Source organism: Macrotis lagotis, chromosome 8 (assembly GCF_037893015.1).
Source record: "Macrotis lagotis isolate mMagLag1 chromosome 8, bilby.v1.9.chrom.fasta, whole genome shotgun sequence".
NCBI lineage: Eukaryota > Metazoa > Chordata > Mammalia > Peramelemorphia > Peramelidae > Macrotis > Macrotis lagotis.
Window position 1 is genome coordinate 161,711,296 of NC_133665.1, and position 23,939 is coordinate 161,735,234.

The following is a 23,939-nucleotide window of genomic DNA, read 5'->3' on the forward strand; positions in this document are numbered from 1 at the left end:
ATGGAGGTGATGTAGGAGTTGGAGGTGTGGGGGCAGTAGTGGTAAATTCCATTTAAAGTAAAAATTATCCCATCAACAGCATATGGAGAAAGTCCTTTATCCTTCAAATAAAACATAGGATGATACTTAATAAATGTGAGACTAAAAAAGTTACAAGACCCTCAATGATATTGTATCTGACATTGTTAACATAGAATTTTTCTTTCTCTGTTCTGTTTTAAAAAATGCTTCTTTTCTAGGAGAAGATTTGATGGTTTAAACATCTATTTTGAAGAAATATTCACAGTGTTATATGTTTTGTAATCTGAAACCTACTATTGGTTGGTGTGCATACACAAAAACTTTTTGACTCATTATGATTTAAGTCTAGTCACTGGTCATTTCTAAAGTTCTGATTCCTAATTTTGGTCCTGAGATTTCATTTTCACCTTTGGAAAAGAAAACCGTTAACTACAAACCAGTGGTCCACGGGGGTGGCAGATAATGGGTTGATTTTACAAATGCAGATTGTTAGGCTGAATTTACTGCTGTTTTTGGACAATGACAAGCCTTTTCTTATAGAAAATTCTGAATTTTTTCTCTTTTATACCTGCTGCAGAATGCAGTGCGTCATAATCTTAGTCTTCACAAGTGTTTTGTGCGAGTAGAAAACGTTAAAGGGGCAGTATGGACAGTGGATGAAGTAGAGTTCCAAAAACGAAGGCCACAAAAGATCAGTGGGTATGTCCACCATGTTTGAACTTCTTAGCCTAGCTTGGATCATGCTTACAGTTTCACATAGAGGCTTTTGGCTGCTAGACGGCATTAGACGAAGAAGGCGGTTTCACGTTGTTTCAGTTAAGGGAACAAAAAAGCATTTCATCACTACTGTTTGTATGCCCACCAGTCTCCCTGACCCTGCTTGCTTGGTGTCCGTTGCATCACATGCTAGTAGCTTGTAGGCGGCAATGCATATTAACCCTCACAAACCATTTGCTTATGCTTATCGCATTTTATTTTCTTTTTCCTTTTCCTTGTATTTGATGTCTGTTCTACCCCCAATCCCGCGTCCCTTTGTTTCCACTTCATCTCCTTTGCTGCTGCTCTTGTCCCAGGGTGCCATTCGCACCAACCTCTCCCTGCATAAGTGCTTTATCAGAGTAGAGGATGAGTTTGGGTCCTTTTGGACTGTTGATGATGAAGAGTTTAAACGTGGCCGCCATATTCAACGAGGCCGTCCTCGAAAATACTGCCCTGATGAAAACTTTGACGAGCTTGTTGCACAGTAAGACTTTTTACTTGCTTTTATTTTTTTTTTCTGCTGTTGCTTTGCTTTGCATGGTTGACTCATCTCATGTAGTTTTGCATTTCACCAATAGTGATGCCACACTTTCTTACAATGGAACTAAGTTTTGTGACTGTATATGTATTTCTCTTGTTTCTCTCAATACCAGTGCCTTGAATAATGCTTTTTTGACATCTTTAATGCCAATGTTGTTTGTCGGTAGGATTCAGCAACTTATTGTGACCCTCTAATTGAACAACTGATAGAGACCCTCTAATTGAGATATTTTGTTCCAAGTGGAAAGACAACTTTTACTTAGGTTTGGAATTTGCATTTAATGAGACTCAGGTTAATCTCTTCTACTGTTCATTCAGCATAACAATATAAGTATAATGAAATGAATGCTTAAAATGCTCTAAGCACTGAGGAAAAAAAATTAACTTCCAAACATTTTAAAGATGCAATTTAATTCACAAAAATTTCTTAAGTGTCTACATGGAAAGCTCCAGCCTTCCTATTGGAGTCAGGTACTTTCCCCATTGTATCTCATCTGCTGATTTAATATTTTGACTCTTTTTAGGCCACTGAGATTAAAATACTATCTTGAACTGTCCATTAAAAAAAAAAGGTAGTGCCAGATCTCCTTCTCTGAAACTCTTGAGTTTCAGGACAGTTGCACATTTGCATTAAAAAAGGAAGTTTCTTTACTAGAATATATTTTATATGCAAATTTTTTATATCATTGTGTTCTATTTATCCTTTATTTTTACTATGTTATATAATAATCTTCTTCCCATTACCAAAGATTGATGCATTGAAACCACCTGATATCCCCAGAAATATCCCCCTTCTTATCTCCTGTTAATAACTAAGTGATATCCCAGAAGCCACAGTCAAGGAGGACTCCACTGTTTCCTGACCAGTGGGTTCCCTACATTCTCACTTTTTAAGTGTCTGAACCCTTGCTCCATCAGCCTTGTTTGTCAGGGTCATTAACTAGTTCATGACGACATCCTTACTGCCCCACATTGGCTGGAGCTTTCTTTTTCCCCCCATCAGACCTTTGGTTTTGATAGTGCTTTTGGGATGGAAGGCTGTCTTGTAAGATTTCTTGTTTGTGATAGAAATTCCCATCTCCAATGGACAGTCAAGATTAGTACTACTACATAATGCTTATTAAGGCTTTCAAGCAGGTGAGACTTAAAATTACAAATGCCCAGTTTCTAGGTGAACAAGGTAATCTAAATATACCAGGGTTTGTTTTTTGGGTTTTTTTTTTTTTTTACTTTTTTTCTGGGAGAACTTACCAAATATGTATTTTTCTGATTTGGAAGGAAAACCAACAGACTTGAAAACAGAACTTAGAGAGTAAATCGAGAGTTGATTGTATTTAACTTTGAGTTTTTATCTTTTTCTCATGCAGTAACCCTTCTCTTATTAAAAATATACAGAGCAGCCACGCCTACTGTACACCTCTCAATGCTGCTTTACAGGTAAGATTAATGACTGTACCAAAGATGCAACAGAGGCATGTGTCTTCCCCACTCATTTCAAAATATATTAGCCTTGCTCTAATTAGATATTAAATTTTAATTCCGTTAAACTTTTTTCTTAAGTGCACAAAGCATCATAGTCCCTGGAGGCAAACACATATCAGACTGCTTCAGCATTAGTCGGATGCTTAGCATTTTGAATATTGTGGCAAAAAAATTAAAAGTTCACTTATTAATATTTATCAGCAGTATCATAATTTCCATCCTCTTATTTCAGAATTTCACTTGAGGCAAAAATACCACAAGTGTAATTACTCTAGCACAGCTATTAATGTGCTGAATGATAGGATACTATGTCACATGACCTTCTATTGTTCCTGGCTTTAAAGAGAAAGCATATCTTTTTTCTTTTTAAGTCAATTTTAGCATGTTTTTCTTTTGTTCTGAAATCAGTATTTGGTTCACTCCGTAAAAGTGAACGGATGATACAGATGTTTTCGTTTAAACTATAGAGATGTCGGAGAAAATGTCTTTGGGTTTGGTGCAAAACATGCGGGATTATGTAACCTGCCCATAGAATTTGATGTTGCCTACGGATTCAGAGCACATTACATAATCTCTATTTCAGAAGGGGAGGGGAAGTCAATATTAGGTAGGCAGAAGTTTGCTTCCCTCTCTGGTAATACCAGAGAAGGTTAGTCACTGGGCATCCTTTCCATTGCATCCTCATTCTAGTGTTTCTGAACCTATAAATCTACAGGATGAGAGGGAGAAAAATAGTTGCAGAGGTTGAGTGGGTTATTTCCAAAACCTTTCAGATAACTCCTGTAACTTCTAATTAAGTTACCTAAAAAGTATCTAGATCCCTAGAAATTGCTTATCCATAACCAGACTACTCTTGAAGAGTTGGGCTTTGTCCTTGTTTTGTTTCTTTTTTTTTTTTAAATTTGACTTAGTAAATTAGTTCAAATGAGTTTTTAAAACTTATAAATAAAAGTTTCTAAAAACTTGAAAATGCTTTTTCCTGAACTTTTTTTGAATTAAGAGATTAAGTATTTGCTCAGTGTATCCCAGCTCTCTTTAGGTGGCAGGTTCCTCACATCACATAGTACTGGATAAACTATCAATAAAGAATTAAGTATATTGTGCACAATTAAATTTCGGAGGGAAATTGATCAGACTTATCACTTAAGCAATTTCATTTTTTTCCCCAAGCAGGAAACAAATTAATTGGAGAAATGACTTTTTGCATTTCTTTTAATTATTTTAGTTGACACAGTAACTTCAGAAAAGCAAATGTGAAAGCATGTGTAAAGGCAGCCACTGTAAATACCATTCATTAGTAACTTATTTTCCCTGGAGTCGTATGAAGTGTGAATTTAAAGGCTGCTCTGTCTCTGGAATAGTATTAAGATTACAGGCACATTTTACATTCATGAGACTGAAAGGCAAAAATGAAATGATCCTGCATTCCTCTGGATTCTGTTAACTATGTGACTAATTTCAATTAGTATGCTTCTCATTACAGAACTGTTCATGTTTTATTTTTGAAACATGTGGTGATGTCATCATCTTTATCCATCCCTGTTTCCTTTGATAACCCCCAAAACTATTTTCAGATTTTCCAGGAGAATGGATTCTCTCTCTTGTGCCCACAATAGGTCTAGATGAATGAATTAATTCTGATCAAAGTCTTAAAAGTCTTTTTCCCTTTGCTATTTTGGATCCTTATGGATAGACAACATCATAAGATACCTCTCTGCTGGGTTAATTAAATGGATCTAACAACATGGTGATGCCCACAGCAATTCTTCCATTGTCTTCCATTTCCAAAGAGGAACAAAAATAATAGTGGCATTTTTCCAGAAAAAAAATGAAAATTTAAAAATTCTGAAGGAACATAATGTGGCATTCAGCATGGTATGGTACCCACCATATAAAGTGGGACCACATGATCTACAGAAATAAAGCATGGAACTCATTAAGCCTAGGAATAGTGATAGTAACTAAGGGTAACAGTAATACTTTACATTTATAGAGTTCCTTTTTCCAGAGGATGGCAAAATGTTTTACTAACTTAAGGATAGGAAATATTTAAAGGGCTTCGAGCATTTTGGTGTTTTGGCAAACAAACAAACTCTGAGGTGACCCTAGGACCTTTGTGTAGGCATAGACTATAAGAAATTAAGTCCTTTTCAGGAAAAAAAAAATTATCCACCTGTGTCTATACTTCTATTCCAGATTAAGAACAGAAAGTCACAGTCACTTAAAGTGTTCAATTTGGGGCCATAGGTCAGGTTATGTTTACCTTTAGTCTAGGTCACATGGCTTATCCTCAGATCATAAAGTTTTCATGTGTTCCAGAAGAGCAGTTAGTTCTTCTGTTTTCTCTTTCTGTCTTCCTGGGGACAGATTTGGTAGGCTTCTTTTCCATTCTGTGTACCACAGTGTAAGTACATAGTGATTGGGCATTCTTAATTAAAAAATCTATACATAAGTATTTATTCAGGTTTTCCCAGTCTTGGCTATTCTTCCTCTCCTGAGCAACTTTTCCAAAGACACATTTAGAAACTTCCTTCAAAGAGCAAAGAATGAGGGTAAGGCAAGGAATGAAAGTAAACAGTTGACCTGGAAGGAGTTGCCCCAATTACCTTCATCTTCAGTTGGGGAAGTGTGCAGACTCTGATATCTGAAGACTGAAAGAAAAGAAGCATTTGTCTTATCCCTCCTGCAAAAGTACTGGAGGGACTTAGAATTAACCTTCTCTCTCCTCCTCCCTCCCACCCCCTGGAAAGTTCTCACAAAAAGGTCTCAAAATTGATGCCTTTTTGCCCTTTGGTTTGAGTTCAGAATACCACCATCCTAAGATGGAGGCTATATCATTTCTATCCAGGTTGAAACCATGAAGTAATGAAAATATCAGGAAAGAAACTTGATCTTGTGACATTCCCACTTCAGAGAAGTTGGAGTAATCATCCCCAAAGAACTGCCCATTATTTGGTGAGGCGTGACCATTGGGTTTCAGTGAAGGCAGCTAGGAGGCCTCTTGCCCAGCTGCAGTTTGCAAAAAATAATTCTGGCAATTGCTTTTTCTCCTTGCTCTGCCAAAAAAAAATGCTTTATTGCAATTACAAGAGATCTGTGTGGAAAAAGTACTTGACTTAAATTATTTCACAAACTGTAGGAAACTAGGGAATGCTCAAAGTTGCTGTTCATCAAAATGAGTTCACCACATTTGGAAACAAAAACAGAGGAAATAACCCTCTGATTTCTTTTTTTTAAAAAAGGCAGCTATATAAATTCAAATGTGGAGAGGAAGAATGGGAGTAGGCTCTCAAAGAGACTGGCCTTGGCACTAGTCCATCAGCCACAGCTGTGTAGGTGAGTTAGCTTAGCCCCCCAAATATGTGGCATGGAGTGGGAAGTCGTTTATGGATTTGGGGTTGATACCACGTGTGAGGCTGGGATCATTTTAATAGGCATTCTCTTTGCTGCTCAGCTACACAACTTAGAATCTTGCTGCCTAGAACCCTCCACCCTCATCATCTCCTCCCCCCTCGCCCCCCAGCCCCCAGGTACAAAGAAAAGCCTATCGTGGAAGTTGGTTCACACAGGATGGAAAATCAGGTCTATTGTAGGATCAGTGAGATGCTTTTGATTGTTTCTGATCTCTGACTAGGGTTGTTAAAGCTTATCTTCTATGGAAAAATTCACTGGGGCACTGTAGCAAAACAAAATATTTAGGTATAGTAGATACTTAATGACTTCAACCAATGTGATGTCTCATTCCCCACATTAAAATTGAAATGGAAAGTCAACAAGAAAACAGCATATTGAAGGTCTTTTTATTTTCATTTTTAATTCTCTTTTTTCTTGCCCTCCAAAGTTGCTTCTAGATCTCTCTATCTACTTTATCATTAAAAATAACCTAACATACTTCAGGACCTAAGAGAGAAGAGATATTTAAGTCCTCCTCCCTTTTTTAGAGGATATAAAATATTTTATATCATCATTAAAAATTCACCTATAAAAGTTATTCAATTTTTTAAAAAAGTCATTAAGCAGGGGATATATATAGATATAATATATATACCTGTATATGATTCATATTTTATATTCTGCTTCCTTTCTATAGGGTAAATGTTGTTTATGGAAGTTCTCATAAGTTGGAGCTTTGCAGTCAGAATAATCCTATCAAATCTATAATATCCAATAGTGGCATTATAAAGATGGATAAAGAAATGAAAATTGCATTCTGTTTCAATGTGATCTGTAAATATTCTATTCTTGAAAAGAAAGCATCAGACAGAAAGCTCATTTTCCATAGTCTTTTCTCAGTCATGTACAAAATGCATGGAACCACTCAATCCAGGTCCATTCCCCTTTGAGGGAGGGGGGCTTCCTCCCTCAAGCCCTCCTCCAAAGTGCTAGGATCTAGAGAAAGACACTTTCCCTCCTGTTTCTTGGGGTTAAAGTAGAGTGAGAAGGATTGCCTCGGACTTGAAGCCTGAAGTATATCATAGTATTTAGAGTTGTTGATTTTTCATTTTTAAACAATATCTATGATTGCTCTGACTCCAAACTCTGTTTGCCAGGAAGCAGCACCTATGAAAATGAGCCTGTCATGACTGAGAAAATACACCCCACCTATATCTCAGGTGTGTCTGTTTCCAAACCTTATTTCTTCATAGACTCTTTCCGTCTCATTGACAGGCTTCGATGGCTGAGAATAGTATACCTCTCTACACTACTGCTTCCATGGGAAATCCCACTCTGGGCAATTTAGCCAGTGCTATGAGGGAAGAGCTGAATGGGGCGATGGAGCATACAAACAGTAATGAGAGCGACAGTAGCCCGGGCCGTTCCCCTATGCAAGCAATGTAAGTATACATAAAACAAGGTGGTTACATTCTTGACAGTGGTGACCTCAGAACCACTAAGCCAGTGTCCCTGTTTTCTGTCAGAGGTGGGGAAGGGAAGAATTCCTTTTCTGAAATTCTCATTGACCTCGGTATTGGTACAAGTTAGAGTACAAGTTAGAGTTCCTAGAAATGTTTTGATAGATTTAAGGATAAAAGGGTCACTGAACACCTCCCATATAAAACCAGTGATATTATCTCATTTTGCAAAACAGAAATAAAGTTGTTAACTCATAAACTTTTCTTGAAAGCTTAGAGCATCATCATCATCATCATTATTGTTGTGCATTCCTATGAACATGTTTGTGATTTACTTAATTTTCTGACATCTCAAGATTTGGGTCTCAGGGTGATTAAAGGGGAGAGAAAGGAGAATGGCTAGTACCAGGAGAGGAAAAAATTATGCTTGTTTACTAAGTTGTGTGATAAGCTTAAACTAACATTCCAAACACAACATTATTTCCAGGCATTAATGATGGCACATAGGAAAGGCTACATGATTTATAGATTGCTCTTAAAATATCAAAAGGAAAATTAATAGGAGCATTATAGCAGCAGACGGCAGTATAATGAGTGCATATATAACTGAATGAAATAATGGGAGCTTGCTGTCCATGCTAACTGTGAATGGCAACCGGGGCTGCTCTGTACAATAGGAAAGGGTAAGGCAGGAAGGGCGTGATGCCCCTATGGGTGTGTGCAGCATTTATGGGGTGACAGAAGTGAGTTTGTGTGGCTGTAAATAACCCTTTCCCTCCCCCCCCAAAAAAAAGACCAGAAAAGAGTGATTATTTGAATACTTGAGAAGAAAACTGGACTTCTGAAGGTCTCAATATTCATGTTCATTTTGGGTGTTGACCTCTTTACGGAAATGATGCATTTTATATTTGTGACTCTCAGCACTTGAAATAGTTTGCTTATAAACACTTTCAGTGAGTGAGCAGAGCTTAGGCCACATTTTTCCAGCAGCTTGTTTTAAGGTCTTGTCAGTGACTGAAAAGAAAGAGGGAGTAAAGATTTAATCTCTTGTCATTAAAATCAAAAGGAATCAACATATAATGATTACCCCCCCCACCTGCCTGTGTTTTTTTCCACCTCCATATTCAGAGTAGGTGGGGAGAGAAATCCGAAATGTAGCATATTTTGATATTTCAGCAGTATCACCCTACCAGCAACCTTCTTCAAAAGAGCTTTAAACTAGCAATAGTCATTTTCAATTAAGATGGACAGACCCAATTTAAAATGTTGATTCTGCTGTTAGTGAGACTAACAGTGTTGTGTTCTTTAATACTCATGTGAATATAGGTTGTTTTCATCTTTATCATTGGTGTCCCTCTGAATTTACTTTCAAATATTGAGGTGGTTTATTCTCAGTTGCACAGTAATGATTTTTTTCCCAGACTCAAGTCTCCAGTGTTTAGTTGATGATGGACAACCTGGGAAATGTCCAAATGATCTCCAATAGGTATCAAAATAATGTGTGAGCAGCATTTTGGGAAAAGCAGATTTAGAATTTATTTGATCAATCCTATAAATATACTACACACAATTTATTTAAAAATTTTATATTCACCCAGCCAATTCCTGGGAGATATTTGGGATCCTAGAGTTTAGCACTGTGAAAAATGTTATCTTTGAGTTTCTAGTGAAACTTGGGTTTCATAAGACTTTAGAAAGAAGGCAAAATGCATACAGTATGTTGCTCAAATCTCACAGGTTTACCCTGTTTGCTAAATGTAATTATATGTCAACAGCAGATTTCCTCTGCCTACTATCAGTGTCATAGACAGTTACTCTTTGTGACCTCTTATTTCCATTAAGTGCATTTTATAATGGCATTTTTTCATTCTCCTCCACTATGCACTACCCCGCTATGATGCAAATTGTTTTTTAACTGTTCCAGGATATTGGAATAAATCAAGCCTTAAACTTTATCACCGGGTTTAAAGGACCTTGTTAGCATGGCAACCCAGCTAATATGGAGTGAATGCTCCAACCAAAGTCTTCATTCTTCCCACTTTCTCTGACACTCAAATACCACTACTTTTATTTCCCTTTTGAAACACTAGAAAGGCGTCATCTAATTACAGCTTCAGGACATAACACTTTCATCCTGATGTGCTCTAAAAGGTGACTACAAAGCAAACTGCTTCATGCTGTGTGCACCACCAGAACCCAATTTCTTTTAAACAAGTTAGTTTTATTTAGAAAAAAGAAAGAAAAGAAAAGGAACTACTTCTCTCAGAATGGGCAAACAAAAGAAAAACTCAGATGTCAGAAGGAGGGAAAGTTATGATTTATCAAGGTTATTCAAAGGAGAGGGGAAGGGAAATGTGGATTGGGCAGTCCCTCTGTTCTGTCGATTGGGTGACTCCTGGTGAAACAGTTTTAAGCTAGTTTGGGATATATTATTTATCTGGTGTGAGAAGCTCTGTAATCTCTCATATTTTATAGCTTCACACTTTTCATTCTCTCCAGCAGTACATCCCATATCTGGTTTTGTAAGACTCCAAGATGTGGCTAATGCTATCTTATCTCACACTTGGCCATTAATTTTAATTTTGATTTCATATTAAAAATAAAAACAGTCCACTGTGCCATTTCAGAGCAAGAGAGATGAAGGGAATTCATTCTTTCAATAAATATTTAGTAAGTCTCCAATATGTGTATGGCACCAAAATCAAGCAAAGTAAAGAGGAGCTGCCTTCCCTGGTTCCACGCAAATGCATCATTTGAGTTGGCACTTCGAGATCCCCGGGATTGGTATATCTTGAAGTATTCAATGATCATACCATCCTTCTTTGTATTGTTGTAGAATAACCTTTGGTGGTTAGCATCTCTTCAGTTTTAGGGACTACTTGCCCCCCCCCTTCCCCATCAACTTAAAATAAAACTAATTATTTTCCTTTTTTTTTTCTAATGCCATGACTCAACTCCCCTTATTTTCAAAACTTGTTACAAGTAAAATCAAAGGTTCCAATGTCTAAGAGTACTGAAAAAAATCCAAAGGAGAAAGTGACTGTCATCTGTACTTCTTACAATGAGAAGAACAGTTGGCTCTGGAAGTTAGTGAAAGAAATGCAGTGAACACAGAGAGATCAGATGACTGGACCCATATGTGGCAAACCTGAAAGCATAGTCAGGTGCTCTGTTATATTTAAATTTATCTTCAAGTTATTCCCAAAAGTATGAGTTTACTTTAAAGGGGGGAAAAGTCTCAATCCTCCTACTTTATCTAAGTTGCACAAAGGTTAAAAGCACTCAGTGATTGAAAGGTTCCTTTCTTACAGAACAGTTCAAGTGCTTAACCTGGTGTCCATGAACTCTCAAGAGTGCCCTTAGATTAATTTCTTTTTTGAGGGGGAGAAGGGGCATCTGTGATTTGTGCTTAAAATATACTAATTGTGCTCAATTTAATTGATCTCCTTTGTAATCCTTTGAATTCTGTTTTAGGCATTTAAAAGTAATTCTGAGAGAGGGTCCATAAAGGCTTCCACAGCCTGCGAAAGGGATCCAGACACATAAAAAAAAGTTCAGAATCTCTGGACCAGAGTTCCATTCTGCTTGTTTTTAATGTGGTTCACACCCTTTGTTTAGCATTTGTACCAACATCAATTATTTAATAAGCCAGTGGTCTCCATTACTGTTCCTCAGTCCTAATATGTGATAACGTCAATAAAAAGCAGTCCTTTTCCATTGATAGCCCCACCAAGGAGCCCATGATAACTCAAATGGCTATTTTACATATCAAAAGTCCCAGAACAAAAAAAGTAATTTGTATTTGTAAAGGATTGGTTGTAAATATGATTTACGAACAACATTTCTCAATTGTTATCATAGCAGTTTTGTATGATCACCCCACACTCCCCTGTGGGTTATTCATGGGCTAGTCCATAATGAGAAATTTGGCAGATCTCATCTCCGTCGTGCATGCTGGTGCCCACTGTGAAGCTGGGGATCGTGTCTTGCCTTGTTTACAGCTGACAGTGTTATTATTCTCGTTAGGGCTCTGCTCTCTTATCATATTGTTGTGTTGAGCGGGCCTTTTCCTCGACGTTTGTGTTTCCTGGCAGGGCTTTTCTTCCCTTATTGACAGTTTGTAAAAATATGCATTAATTTGGAGTTTCAAGCATGTATCATGGTGTCTCTTTGCTGTGTTTGCTTGAAGTTGATTAATGATAGAACCTCACTTGGGGTCGTCCTCTGGAGAGTTGTTTCACAGGTTCTGCATGTTAACTAGAGAAACAGAGCACACAGCTCGCAATGATTAGCCCAGACTCCAGGAGCTCAGTGGTCTGACAAACCAGCATTTTGTTCTACAGATGTTTATTTCACTTATTTATTTGAAGATTGTATTCATCAGCCCAATGGGTCTTCTGAGAGCATCATCTCCAAAGAGGTGAAGAGATAATCTCAAAGAAAAAGACTTCTTTTGGGGAAGTTTTTTCTTGATCACTAAGTAATGACAGAATGACTCGTGCGTTCCCTAAGAAAAAAAGTTAAGTTTAACATTCTTTGGAAATTCACATTTGTGCTAATAATCTTAGCCCTGGAGTACTAATTCAGTTGGGAACTTTGCTCATTGGTCCTGTTTTTTCCCTCCTTAGGCACCCCGTGCATGTCAAAGAGGAACCTTTAGATCCAGACGAGAATGAAGGTCCACTCTCCTTAGTGACAACAGCCAACCACAGTCCAGATTTTGACCACGACAGAGATTATGAAGATGAACCTGTAAATGAGGACATGGAGTGAATGTTGGATATTCTTACCCTGAGAAATGAAGATTGGGAAAAACAGAAACAAAACACGTCAAAGTCCGCTGTGAAATCTCTCCATTATTGTACAGTCTGGGGAATTTTCACTCCATTTTGACAACTCTGAAATGTGTTAACTCTTAGTGCCATCAAGTATCCCATTTGGGAGTATTTTTGATTTTTCTACTTTTTGTTGAAAAAAGGAATTTGTACTCTGTGCATTGGATGGACTTGTTTGGTACTTGGGATTTTCCTCTCTTACAGTCAACATCAGTGTTGTAAATTTGCTAAACTGATTAACTTACATTTAGCAGCAGACTTTGGACTGCAGTCCTGCCAATCACAGACACTGAGGACGTCAGACTGAGCATGTTCACCTAAACTGCAGATCAAGCCTTTGCCCAGATTTTAAGGATTCCAATGGACCACATATTTGCACAGTACTTACTGCATGCTGATTATCACTGCCTTTATTCCAATGTTTTTGGTTTTGTTTTTGCTTCCATTTGGGATGGGGAAGGCCTCTGTGTGTGTATTGGGGGGTGGGGTTAAAGAATAATTATCCCAAACTTTTTAATGTATTGCTTTTTTTTTTTTTTTTTTTTTTTTTTGGCTTCTACTATACCATTTTAAGTTCTGACCTCAGGCCTCAATTTGGGCCCAGGGCCTCTTTGAGGCTTTAATGTTTTCTGTACTCTGTGATGAATGTTAATAGGTGTTTTTATTATACAAAGCTGAATGTCATTTTCTTGTTTGTAGTTTTCTGTCATTCATTCCAGTTTCCTTCAGATAGCACCCATGTTTTCTTTCAATTCAGAAAACATTCCGTTTTGGTCTTTGCAAGAAGGTCCCAAATGCTGCACTCTACCCCAATGAAGGTTGTCCAACTCCAAAGGATGAAATCCTGCAAGAATGAGAATGAATGAATGAATGACAGACAGACAGACAGAGAAACACTGTAGAAAGCAACGCAGATTCATTCCACAAAGCAGTATTTGGGAATTTTGTCTTAGGGTTGTTTTCTTGGCAGCCACAGTGATCGTTAATAGATGCCACTTCATCTGTAACATCACCAGGATATTTAGCACCAATTGAATTCAGTAGCAGCTAGTATCAGTCAATCAAAAAGCATTTATCAAGAGCCTACTGTTTGTCAGACACAGACAAATAAGAATGCAGTAGCAGACACTCCCTTGTTTGACACAAGTTGGGAAGAACCAGCAGCTCTCTGAAGTAGTCGTAGGGATCAGCGTAGGGTGCCCCCACGGGTCACTTTGCCTGCAAAGTGGTGAAAGACGTCAGGGACTTCACAAAATACCATTCCTGAGAATAGTGGGGTTGTACCTTAAGTTGGGCATCCATCCATTAAGGACTGCTTGGTGGCGTTAATCTGCTTGAATGCAAACTCGATTTCAGATTGAACTTGTTATGGCAATTGTGAAGGACTGAGCCCAGGAAATGTTCAAAGTGTTAATGATTCCGATCGTACTAATTCTGTACTGCGGTTTTGTTGGTTCTGCAATATTCCTTTGCCAACCCGTATCCCACACTCAAGAGTGAGAGATATGGCGACAGTCAGACCTGGAGCTCGCCTTTTGGAGCTCAGCGGTTCTCATCACGCAAGATGCGGAGAGAAAACTGGAACTCTCCGTCGGTCCCCTCAGTCACGAAACACCTGAGCATGTTCATTCTGCAACCACTGTTGTCACTCAGTTATTTATGTAGGATGGTAGCTTATTTTTTATTTTAGTTTGAAAGCCTTTTGGAGCTTAATTTATATTCTCCTTTGTACTTTTTTTCTAAAATTACCAAAGATATTACACAAAGGTAAATTATGTTCTCTGTTATATGCTTTATCTTATGAAGCCAAATATCCTCTTATTGTTGATCAAAGGAGGCGAAAGACTTTAGTGGGAAATGACAAGCTATGGGCCATTGCTAACCTGAGAGACAACTGCTCCTTTATTCTATAATAAATTTAGAAGGCCAAGTAGGTAATGGAACCAAAGTTGTTGCTTTTTTTTTGTGCACCTCTACAGTGACTGAAGCTCACTATTGTAAGGAAAAATTATGGGGCTCTCAAGGATCAAAGAAGGGAACCAGTATGAAAGGATCTACAGAAAGGGGGAACTCTCCCATGACAAAGAAAAAAGTGAATGTATGTTGCAGAAATTTAGAAATTTAGTGTGTCCAATAAAGGAGACAGTTAAACTCAAATTCAGAGAGAACAAGAAAAGCTTCCATAATTGAACTGGGACATCTAATAAATTTTCTAGGGGAAAAAAATGTTTGTTTGACAGATTGTATGCCACTTTTTAAAAAAAAAAAAAAGGATTGTGCTCTGATCACATCTGGCATTTTGGTTCATATTGACATAGTTTCTCCATTTTTTGTTGGTTCGGTTTTGTTCGCCATTTTCCACACCAAAATAACACTCCTGTCCACTCCTAAGCTTGGTACAAGAAACAGAAACTTGATTGGCAGTTACTTTTTGGAGCTCCATCCACTCTCCTTCCCACCATACAAAGGGCAGTCTGTGGTCATTTTAAACTCACCCTGATGTGCTGCGGCAGTCGCCCGATGGGATCATGAGAAGTGGGCCCTGTCTTTCTAAACTGAGTGGGTTGCTGGCTAGTTCGGTATTCAAAAGAGGATAAAAATCTGGTAGATTAGTTCATTCTCAGCATGTGTAGCTAGACATGAGTAAAGAGAACAGCATGAGAAACTGTTAGTTCGCATACCTCAGTTCAAACCTTTAGGGAATGAGTAAAAGAAAAAATACTTTGCACTCAGTTGCACTTAGTTGTAAGTTTTGCATGCTTAGTCTAAAGACTGTAGCAAAAAAATAAAATAAAAAGAGAAAAATTAGATTTTATGTCTCTTGCGGGGGTCACAGCCTCGCAGAAGAACCAACTGAAAAAAAAAATCTCAGGCTTTCTTTCCGTCAAGCAAACTTTCCTCTGATTTTTTTTTCAATTCTGATTCCGTCTCCCTTTGGGGACCCAGTTGCTTCTTTAGGGTGGGGTTTATTATGTTGTACATATATAGCCCGCTGTGTCTATGTGAGCCTTTGTCTTTTTTGGGGGAGGGCAGAGGGAGGTTCATTTTTTTAGATATTGTTCCTTAAAAGGAATAAATGCATACACCTGTTTGTCAAAACACCTTTTTTTCTTTTTTTTTTTTTGTTTGTGCAACTGCTTTATATTAACTATACTAAAAATAGCTTTGGAAAAAAACCTACTGTATGTAATGGGATTGCAAGTGTGCTGCACATGTATTTCATTTAGTTATCCTTGCTTTAAAAATATTGGATGACATTTCCTGACATGTGGGAGAAAAGCCCTGACCCTTTATTTTATTTTATTTTAATTTTTTATTTTTATTTTTCTTGGCTTTTAAATTGTAACATAGTTGACAGATTTTGTTTTGTTTTTTTCTGTTATCATTGATTGAAGCATTTTGTACAGTTGTGTTTTTTCTTTGTGTGTGTGTGTGCGTGTGTGTGTGTGTCACGCTGGTTGTTGGGGTTTTTTTTTGATACTTCCCCCCCCCCCTTCCCCTCCTTTGTGTTATTCTACCACTGACATTTCCGGCTGTCTTCAATGAGTTCCTAACATTTGAAAAGGAAAAAAAAAATGTTGTTGAAAATGTTTTCTCCTGCTGCAGTAAATATTTTGCATGATGAAAGTCCAGGGTCACACTTTCAAAGTTTATCAGTGAAGTAGTGATTATTAATGGGGAGTGTCAAAATATTGAACTTTTGTATAAAAAAAACTTTACAAGGTGCCAAGATGTAAAGACAATTTGTTACATGTTTTTTTTCTCAAAGAAAAGCGTACATTATGAAAGTAGTACCATGTATCAGGTAAACACGCTGTCAGGAATGAGGGTCCAGCCTTCCTTGTCCCCAGAGTTTGTAAATGGGAAACCTATTTGGTTTCTGTATTTGACTTAGCAGAAAAATGACCTATCAAGGCTTATGGCGAATAATTGTGACAACCAAGCTGGCTGTCACTGTTTTTGATGCTGACATAGGATGGTTCTTACCTAATTCCCAAATGCTCTGTCTCAGAACTGCTATGGGATACCTCAGATTTTCAATCTAGAACTACTGTGTAAATCACTAGATATTTTATCCAAAACAAAAAAAAAAGAAAAAAAAACCATTTTTTAAGGGGGGGAGGGGGGAAGTCTTGCAAATTCTTGTAGTTTTCAGATTACAGGTGAGCCCCATTTCTTAAGAACACAAAGACTGCAGAGAATGGTTTTAAATCTCTTTGGTACCTTTTAGTTAATAACTTGCACCGAGTTTTTGGGATGTTTTGCAAAGAGTTTTAGCTTTCTTATCTCAAGGATCAAATCGACAGCTCCAGTGGCATTTTGTGGGCCTGCCATAGTTTATGAACTATCTGCTACACATAAGCCTTGATGAAAATGGTACAGTCCAGACTGTTAGCATGGTGCTGTGTGTGTATGTGCTGCCAGTAACGAGATTTTTTTTGATAAGGCATAAAAGAAACTCATTCCTTACATCAACTGTAATTCCATCATTCCATGTCTGTTGATACAGACAATAAAAAAAAATGTTGTGTAGTCAGTACTAATTACTGACATTATAGCATTCTCAAATGCAATAAAAATGCTGGTTGTTCACACTGGTCGTACAAGTTGCCACAGCCTAAGTTTTTTTTTCTTTTTTCCTCCCTGTCCCATTACATATTAGTCGAATTGCATTAGGCTCCAACACCAGCTGCTTCAGTTACCTAATGATTAAAGTCAGCTTTCAAGAAAAGAATGTATGAAGCACCTTCTCCACACTTGCTGGACACACCAAGTCCAAAGTAAAAAGGTCCACTAAGAAAAACTTTGAGAAAGGAGCTGACTTTTCTCTTGATTAAACGCACTTATTTTCTTTATCAAATTTTATAAAGAAAAAATAAAGTGTTTAATAACTAGCATTAGTAGCAAACTGAAAAATTCAGAGGAAAGTGATTTCATGAATAATTCATTAAAATTTCACATCTGCAAGATTAGTCATCCAAATAAAATGCTAATGTCAAAAAACATGCACCGTCTATAATATTCTCATCAAGAAATCTTTTGCATATAATGATAAATGCTTAGATTAGAACAAATGATTTTATAAAAATATTCTTATCATAAAATTACCCTGGATAAATGTTACTTTCATGGGAAAAGAGTAGAATTTGAGTTACTAAATACTCCATCAAAATCATCTTGATTTTGAAATTTTGATGACATACCTTTAGAAGAAGTTACTGTTTCCCTTACATGTCTATTCTTTGGTGCAGATTTTGGAGAAATATTTTAGAAAACAGGCATCATTTTTAATAAAAGTAAAATTGCCAGTATATGGATGAGCAGCACTTTAAATGAGTGCCTAAAGAACTATAATATAAAAACCGAAGAATATGAGACTTAGGGCACAACATTCAAACCAGTGGATGACTTGAAAATTAATCTTGCATTTTTTTTAATTTAAGCAAAACTGATGAGAGCATTATTTGCTTTTTTTCCCCCCTCTCTTGGAAAAGAGGTCTTTAGAGGGCATGTTTGAAAATGTTCTGGAAATCCATCTACCCATTCTTAAATTTTAAACCAGCAGACTGCTCCCTGGTACACTAATGATGCCATCTTCACATTAGTTTGTAATAAAATTTGAAGTAAGGTTATTTCCTATCCTTAACAACACGCACACCATATCAAGTGAGTATTCATAGAAAATCTTTCATATGGTCATTTGAATCCAAAGAGTCCTGAAAGTCCTCTTTTCAAATATATTATTTGTTTATACAAACGAGTTTATTTGTATAAACCAACTATACATTTTGCAAATGTTTATAGTGTGAATATACACATACATATCAATGTATATATGTACACAGCAGAAAATGTAAAGACAACTTTCACAGAGAGGTGGTTCTTTTAAATATTAGTATTGAATTAAAAGAGAATACCATAGTAAGATTAATTCAGCATTATTAATGTACACTTATTTCCATGAATTGCTTCTACCCCATTCAAAATGAAAACCAAATACAATTAGTTTTTCTTGCCCTATTAATCAGGTTGCCTCTTCAATGGTGATATGGCTTATTGATGTTATAGGATGTTAATTAAGACATTTCATTATTGTTGTGATAATGTCAAAAAAAAGATTCCCATTGCCACATACTGCATGCATTGTTTCTTAAAATCTTTCATATTGAGGAATTGGCGGAAGGCAGAAATCACTTTTGTGGGTTCAATAGGTTCATTATCTCATTGGTAGGAAATTAAATATAATGCAAAAATATTAGTTTAACTGTAGGAAAATATTTGGTTTATAGAAACCATTATGACAGTTTCAACCTAATAATTTTAACTTTCAAATAAACCTTCCTCAAAGCCTATAGGTTTTTAAAAATGAAAACAAAGCAAAACCCATTTATTCCCAATAAAGCAATATCCAGGTGGACTTTTGGAGAAATAGCTCAGGAATTGGAGTCAGGAGATTTTGGCTCAACCTTATCTCATATATTTACTAGCCACGTGACCATGGGCAAGTCACTTAAACTTCTTCTGAGACTTATTCTTGTAAAATTAGGATAGAAATATTCACAATCATAGAATTTTCTAGTTAAAAAAAAAGAACTGAAGCTACACACCTCAGAGGGTTAACTATTAAAATGTGAATTGTTTTCCCATATTGTTTTGTTTAAAAAAGAGAAAATGAAAAACAAGAAATAATATTTTTGCTGCTCTCCACTCTTATGCTGATAGGAGGGTGACATTTAGTAAGTGATTATTACAGAATCTGAAATTATTAACAGTTCACTTTTTGTTTATGTAAGTAGCAGAAAACACTGGAGGAAAAATAAGCTTCAAGTTATAATGTTGATTTGAAGGTAACCGGCCTTTCAAGAATTAATTTCAGCCAAGGCAATAATCGTTATTTACCAGCATTTGACATTTTTATCACTCATCATATTAGCAAATTTCCATTGAAAATGCTAAAATGGTTCGTCATAAGGCAGATAACTGCTTTAGCTGTAAAAATGACCAACACAAGTGCCGGTGCTCACACATTAAATTATACCGTAATTAATAAAGACAGTTAAGCTGTCTTCTAGCAACAGCAATTTAGGTAACCACATTTGATCGGCTATAAATTATAACTACATTAAAATTCCAGAAATATTAGCAATATGGATTACTTGATGGAAGTAGGTGCTGATGACCAACACTCCTTTTTCTTTTTTCTTTTTTTTTTTTTTTTAAAGAACGGAAGAACAGGTCATGTTGGCCACGAAACCATGGGCGAAGATCAAGGCTGAGCACTTTTAATCTTGTGAAACAAGCAATTACAAATAGTCCCATCGATTTGTTAAAAAGCTTTAGGTGACATAAATTGTTTCCTGTTTAGCTTATTGCTCTGATACATAAATGTCACAGAGTATAATATTAATTAGGGCCAGGGAACAACAAGGGGGCAAGTGATATGGCTTCCAGTCAAAGATGTGTCAAGCCTTTGGGAAGGCTTTTTAGAAAGCGACCTGAACCACTGGGGCTGGCCTTCTTGTGCCCTGTTCTTCAAGCTTCTTGGCATACAAGGACAAAAGAAAGAAAGGGAAACTCTTCTACCCCCAATAATGTCATTATTTTAATACTAGTTTAATTTTATGGTTTAAACTAAATTGCAGTGTTTTTAGAAGCATTCCCTTGCCATCTGACATAAAATCCAACATTTAAAAAATTGGTGTCAATAAAATAAAATAATGTTTACAAAGGCTTTCTGCTCCAAATGTGGCTCCTATACCCCTTGGGTATAGGTTTCTGCACTTCAAAATCCATTTTCAAATGGGTTGTGCAGGTTATTTACTTAACATAAATCAAATGTATCATGTACACTTTCTTTAGACTGGCTTACAACTTAGAAAAATAGATACTGAAAAAGTCTGGAGAAAATTTATTAAATATACGTTTTTACTGTAATACAATATTAACGTAACTCAATGCTCGTTTCCCATTAGGTTGATTTTTTTTTAATACACACATGCTTTTTATTATTTTGCACTCATGCAAAAATTCCACATTCAAAGACTTTCCATCCAGTCTGGAATGTCTCTGGCAATAGCACAGTATGGTATCCTGGCCTCAAAAGAGACAGAAGACATCATCCACAGGGAAAGATGGTGCGCCACCAGTCAAGGCAAGCAGACCCAAAAGGAAAATGAAAGGTAAACTCAAGTCAACAGTACAGGAGCAGCAGAAACAATTACTCTTTAAATCCCTTCTCCCTGCTACTTCAGCACTGCACAGATGAAAATGTTTGATTTGCAACATAAAAGATTCATTAATTACCACTTGAATATTTAAAGCTATTTTGCAGCCTAACAGAGATAGATAAAGCAGTGAATTAAAACCTCTAATAAAATTGTAAAAATATTTCAATAAGTTTACCAGTGTTATGATTTAGGGAGATATTCAAGCATTCTTAACCGAATAAAATCTTAGCAATTTTTCAAGTGTGTATTTGAAGTAAGATGTTGAGATTTCAGAGAATAATTTGTTTCTCATTTTCAAATGTTTACTAATACTCTGTTTTTGAGCCAGAATTGCTCCTGGTAACTTTGTGGAGCTGCTAGACCCTTATCTCCAAGTGGGGAAACAGCATTCCTGTCAGAATAAAAGGAATTTCTTTTACAAGTGAATGCAGTTCCAGAGGCATGGTCCTGTAGCTAGGTGGTACTGAAAGCACTTGGCCTAGAGTCACAAAGATCTGAGTTCAAATTTGACCTCAGACACTAGCTATATAACCCTGGATCTCAAGTATAAAATAAGCAGGAGAAGGAAATGACAGAACAGTCCAGTATCTTTGTCATGAAACTCCAAATGTCAGATATGACTGAAAACCGATTAAAGAAAAAAATGGTTGTCCTTCATTCTTGAAGAAGACCATGATATCAAGGAAGTGTTGCCATGACAAGCACATGAGTTGGATTGGGGGGTGGGGGGACTTGCTAAGTCACCAGCTTTACTTTCTCCTCCGGGGTCATCTGGGTCCAGTGGCCAGATAGGAATCAGGATGGCTGGAGATGACCCTGGATGTGAGGCAATCAGGTTAGATGACTTGCCCAAGGTCACACAGCTAGTAAATGTCTGAGGTTGGATTCAAATTCCTGTCCTCCTGACTCCAAGATCAGTGCTCTATCCACTGTGCCACCTAGCTGCCCTTTCCATGGAAAACTGATTAAATAATAGTCTGAGAAAAGTAAGGTACATAAAGGCTGATCTCTCTCACAACCTATGCAACACACACTCACAAAACAGCATTTTGAATACTCTGCATCCATTCAACTATTCATTCAATCATTATGGCAATATCTTTTAGAGTTGGGCTTGGAAGATTTTAACACAAAACAGAAAATAATCCTGCTTCCCTTGAGTTTTCCTCTTCCAATTTGAAGAAAACAACCTGTATTCAGAAAAGTAGACACAAAGAGTTAGCCACTGGGGTGTTATGGATAAATTTTTAGTGGGTATAAGAACTAAATATTAAAGGAAATTAAGAATACTGAGAGGCAGAGGTGAGGAGGGATTGCTATCTAGGTCCTAGTGGATGAAATGGCACCTCATATTCTTGGCATTAGATATGTATTATCTATGATTATGCATTATCTAGATAATGCATATCTATGCATTAGATATTGGTGCCAATCTGTTCAGCACTTTTCTAATAGGGTGCTAAAAGCTGTTAGATCTGTATTAAAATTCTGACCCTTGAGTAAATCATTTGGACCTCAGTTTTTTTTTTTTCCTACTGTTATGATGATGTTTGTCCTTAATCTCAAAGAAGGCCATGATATCAGGGAGGTGATGCCTTGACAAGCACATGAATTGGATTTGAGTGAGGGGGGTGCTAAGTCACCAGCCTCACTTTCTCCTCCAGAGTCATCTGGGTCTGGTAGCCAGATATGAAACAAAACAATTAGAAATGGCCCTGGATGGGAGGCAGGCAGACTTAAGTGCCCATGGTCACACAGTTAGGAAACGTCAAGTATCTGAGGTCAGATTTAAACTCGGGATTCTAAGACCAGTGCTCTATCCACTGTGCCACACAGCATCGCCTTCTATAGTTTTTTTTTTTTTAAAGAGAGAGGGCTGTACTTATTACATGATGTCTAAAGTTTTCTAGCTTTTAGTTTCTGGAATGATATCAAAGAATATGAACAAATTGTTTTCAAAAGAATGGCAAACTATTAGCAACCATAGGAAAAATGCTCCAAATCATTAAAAAGAGAAATCCAAATCAAAACAACTCCAAAGTTTCACCCCACGCCTCCAAAAATTGGCAAAGAAGACAAAAGATGAGAATAGTCCGTATTGAGTAGATTATAGAAATACAACACACTAATGTTTTGTTGTTGGAGCTATGATTTGGTGTAACATTAACTGCAAAGCAATTTGGAATTGTGCAAAGTGATTAAAATATTCCCATCTTTTGACTCTAGAATTTCAATGCTAGTCATAACAAATATTTCTATAGGACTGTGGGGTTTGCAAAGCACTTTACATAGATTAATTATCTCATGTACCCAAAAAGGTCAATGACAGAAAGGTTCCATATATATCAAAATATTTATAGATAGACTTATTGTAGCAGCAAAGAACTGGAAACAAAGTAGGTACCTAATGGGAATGACTAATCAAATATATGATGGTGCCCTACTGTACAATCAGAAGCAATGAATACCAAAAAACCTAGGGGGCAGGGAGGGAGAAGCTCAAATGAACTTTTGTATTTTAAAAAAGAACCAGGGAAATTAGATATGTAGATAGATAGATGATAGATAGATAGATAGATAGATAGATAGATAGATAGATAGATAGATAGATAGATAGATGATATAAAGATAGAGATGGATATTGATAGACTGGAAAAAGAGATATATAGAGATACAGACACCCCCACCCCATGAGTACAACCATCTAAATGAAAATAAGAACAAGAAAATAATGGAAAGGATGCTAGTAAATTACAATGATTAAGCTTTGCGTGATAAAAGAGATGAGAAAGTAACTCCATGTCCTATTGTTTTCCTATCCTCAGCTTGAACATACAGGGAATTCATAAGCGTGGAACACTACATATAATGTCAAAGGTTTTTTTTTTAATTTTGGCTAGTTTTCTTGAAAAATCGTGCCCTTAAAAAATTATTTGTTTTAATTGATGGCTCTCTGGCAAGGAGTAGGTGGTAAGGTAAATTCAGAAATGTGATGATATAAAAATTGCACATATGTGTTCACGTGTGAGTGTCTATATGTAATATACCTTCTATGGAATGCAAGGTGTTATAGTAGAAAGAGGTTAGAAAATTCCAGTTGGAACCTCTCAGCTTACCATTTATCCCTATATGACCTTGAGCAAAATTAGGGCATCTGCCTACTAAGTAATAAAATGAGAAGCAGAAATAAGTGACCTCTTAAGGACTCTTCCAGCTCTAAC

The 23,939-nt window shown here is 36.7% G+C and overlaps 1 protein-coding gene and 1 long non-coding RNA gene across 22 annotated transcripts in view; one reads left to right on the plus strand and one right to left on the minus strand.

The window, feature by feature from the left end:
- FOXP1 (forkhead box P1) overlaps nucleotides 1–15,412 on the plus strand; it is a 671,450-nt gene extending 656,038 nt beyond the window's left edge. For all 21 annotated transcript variants that reach the window (XM_074198735.1, XM_074198737.1, XM_074198738.1 and 18 more), the window contains 4 exons: nucleotides 599–720; nucleotides 2,688–2,757; nucleotides 7,471–7,637; nucleotides 12,284–15,412. In XM_074198735.1, the coding sequence (XP_074054836.1) occupies nucleotides 599–720; nucleotides 2,688–2,757; nucleotides 7,471–7,637; nucleotides 12,284–12,428 (504 nt within the window). In that variant the 3' untranslated portion in view covers nucleotides 12,429–15,412. The remainder of the gene's footprint in view (nucleotides 1–598; nucleotides 721–2,687; nucleotides 2,758–7,470; nucleotides 7,638–12,283) is intronic.
- The window catches only part of LOC141496310 (uncharacterized), a 42,287-nt gene continuing 28,278 nt past the window's right edge, over nucleotides 9,931–23,939 (minus strand). The window contains exon 3 of the long non-coding RNA XR_012470997.1: nucleotides 9,931–13,334. This is a non-coding gene — a long non-coding RNA (uncharacterized LOC141496310). The remainder of the gene's footprint in view (nucleotides 13,335–23,939) is intronic.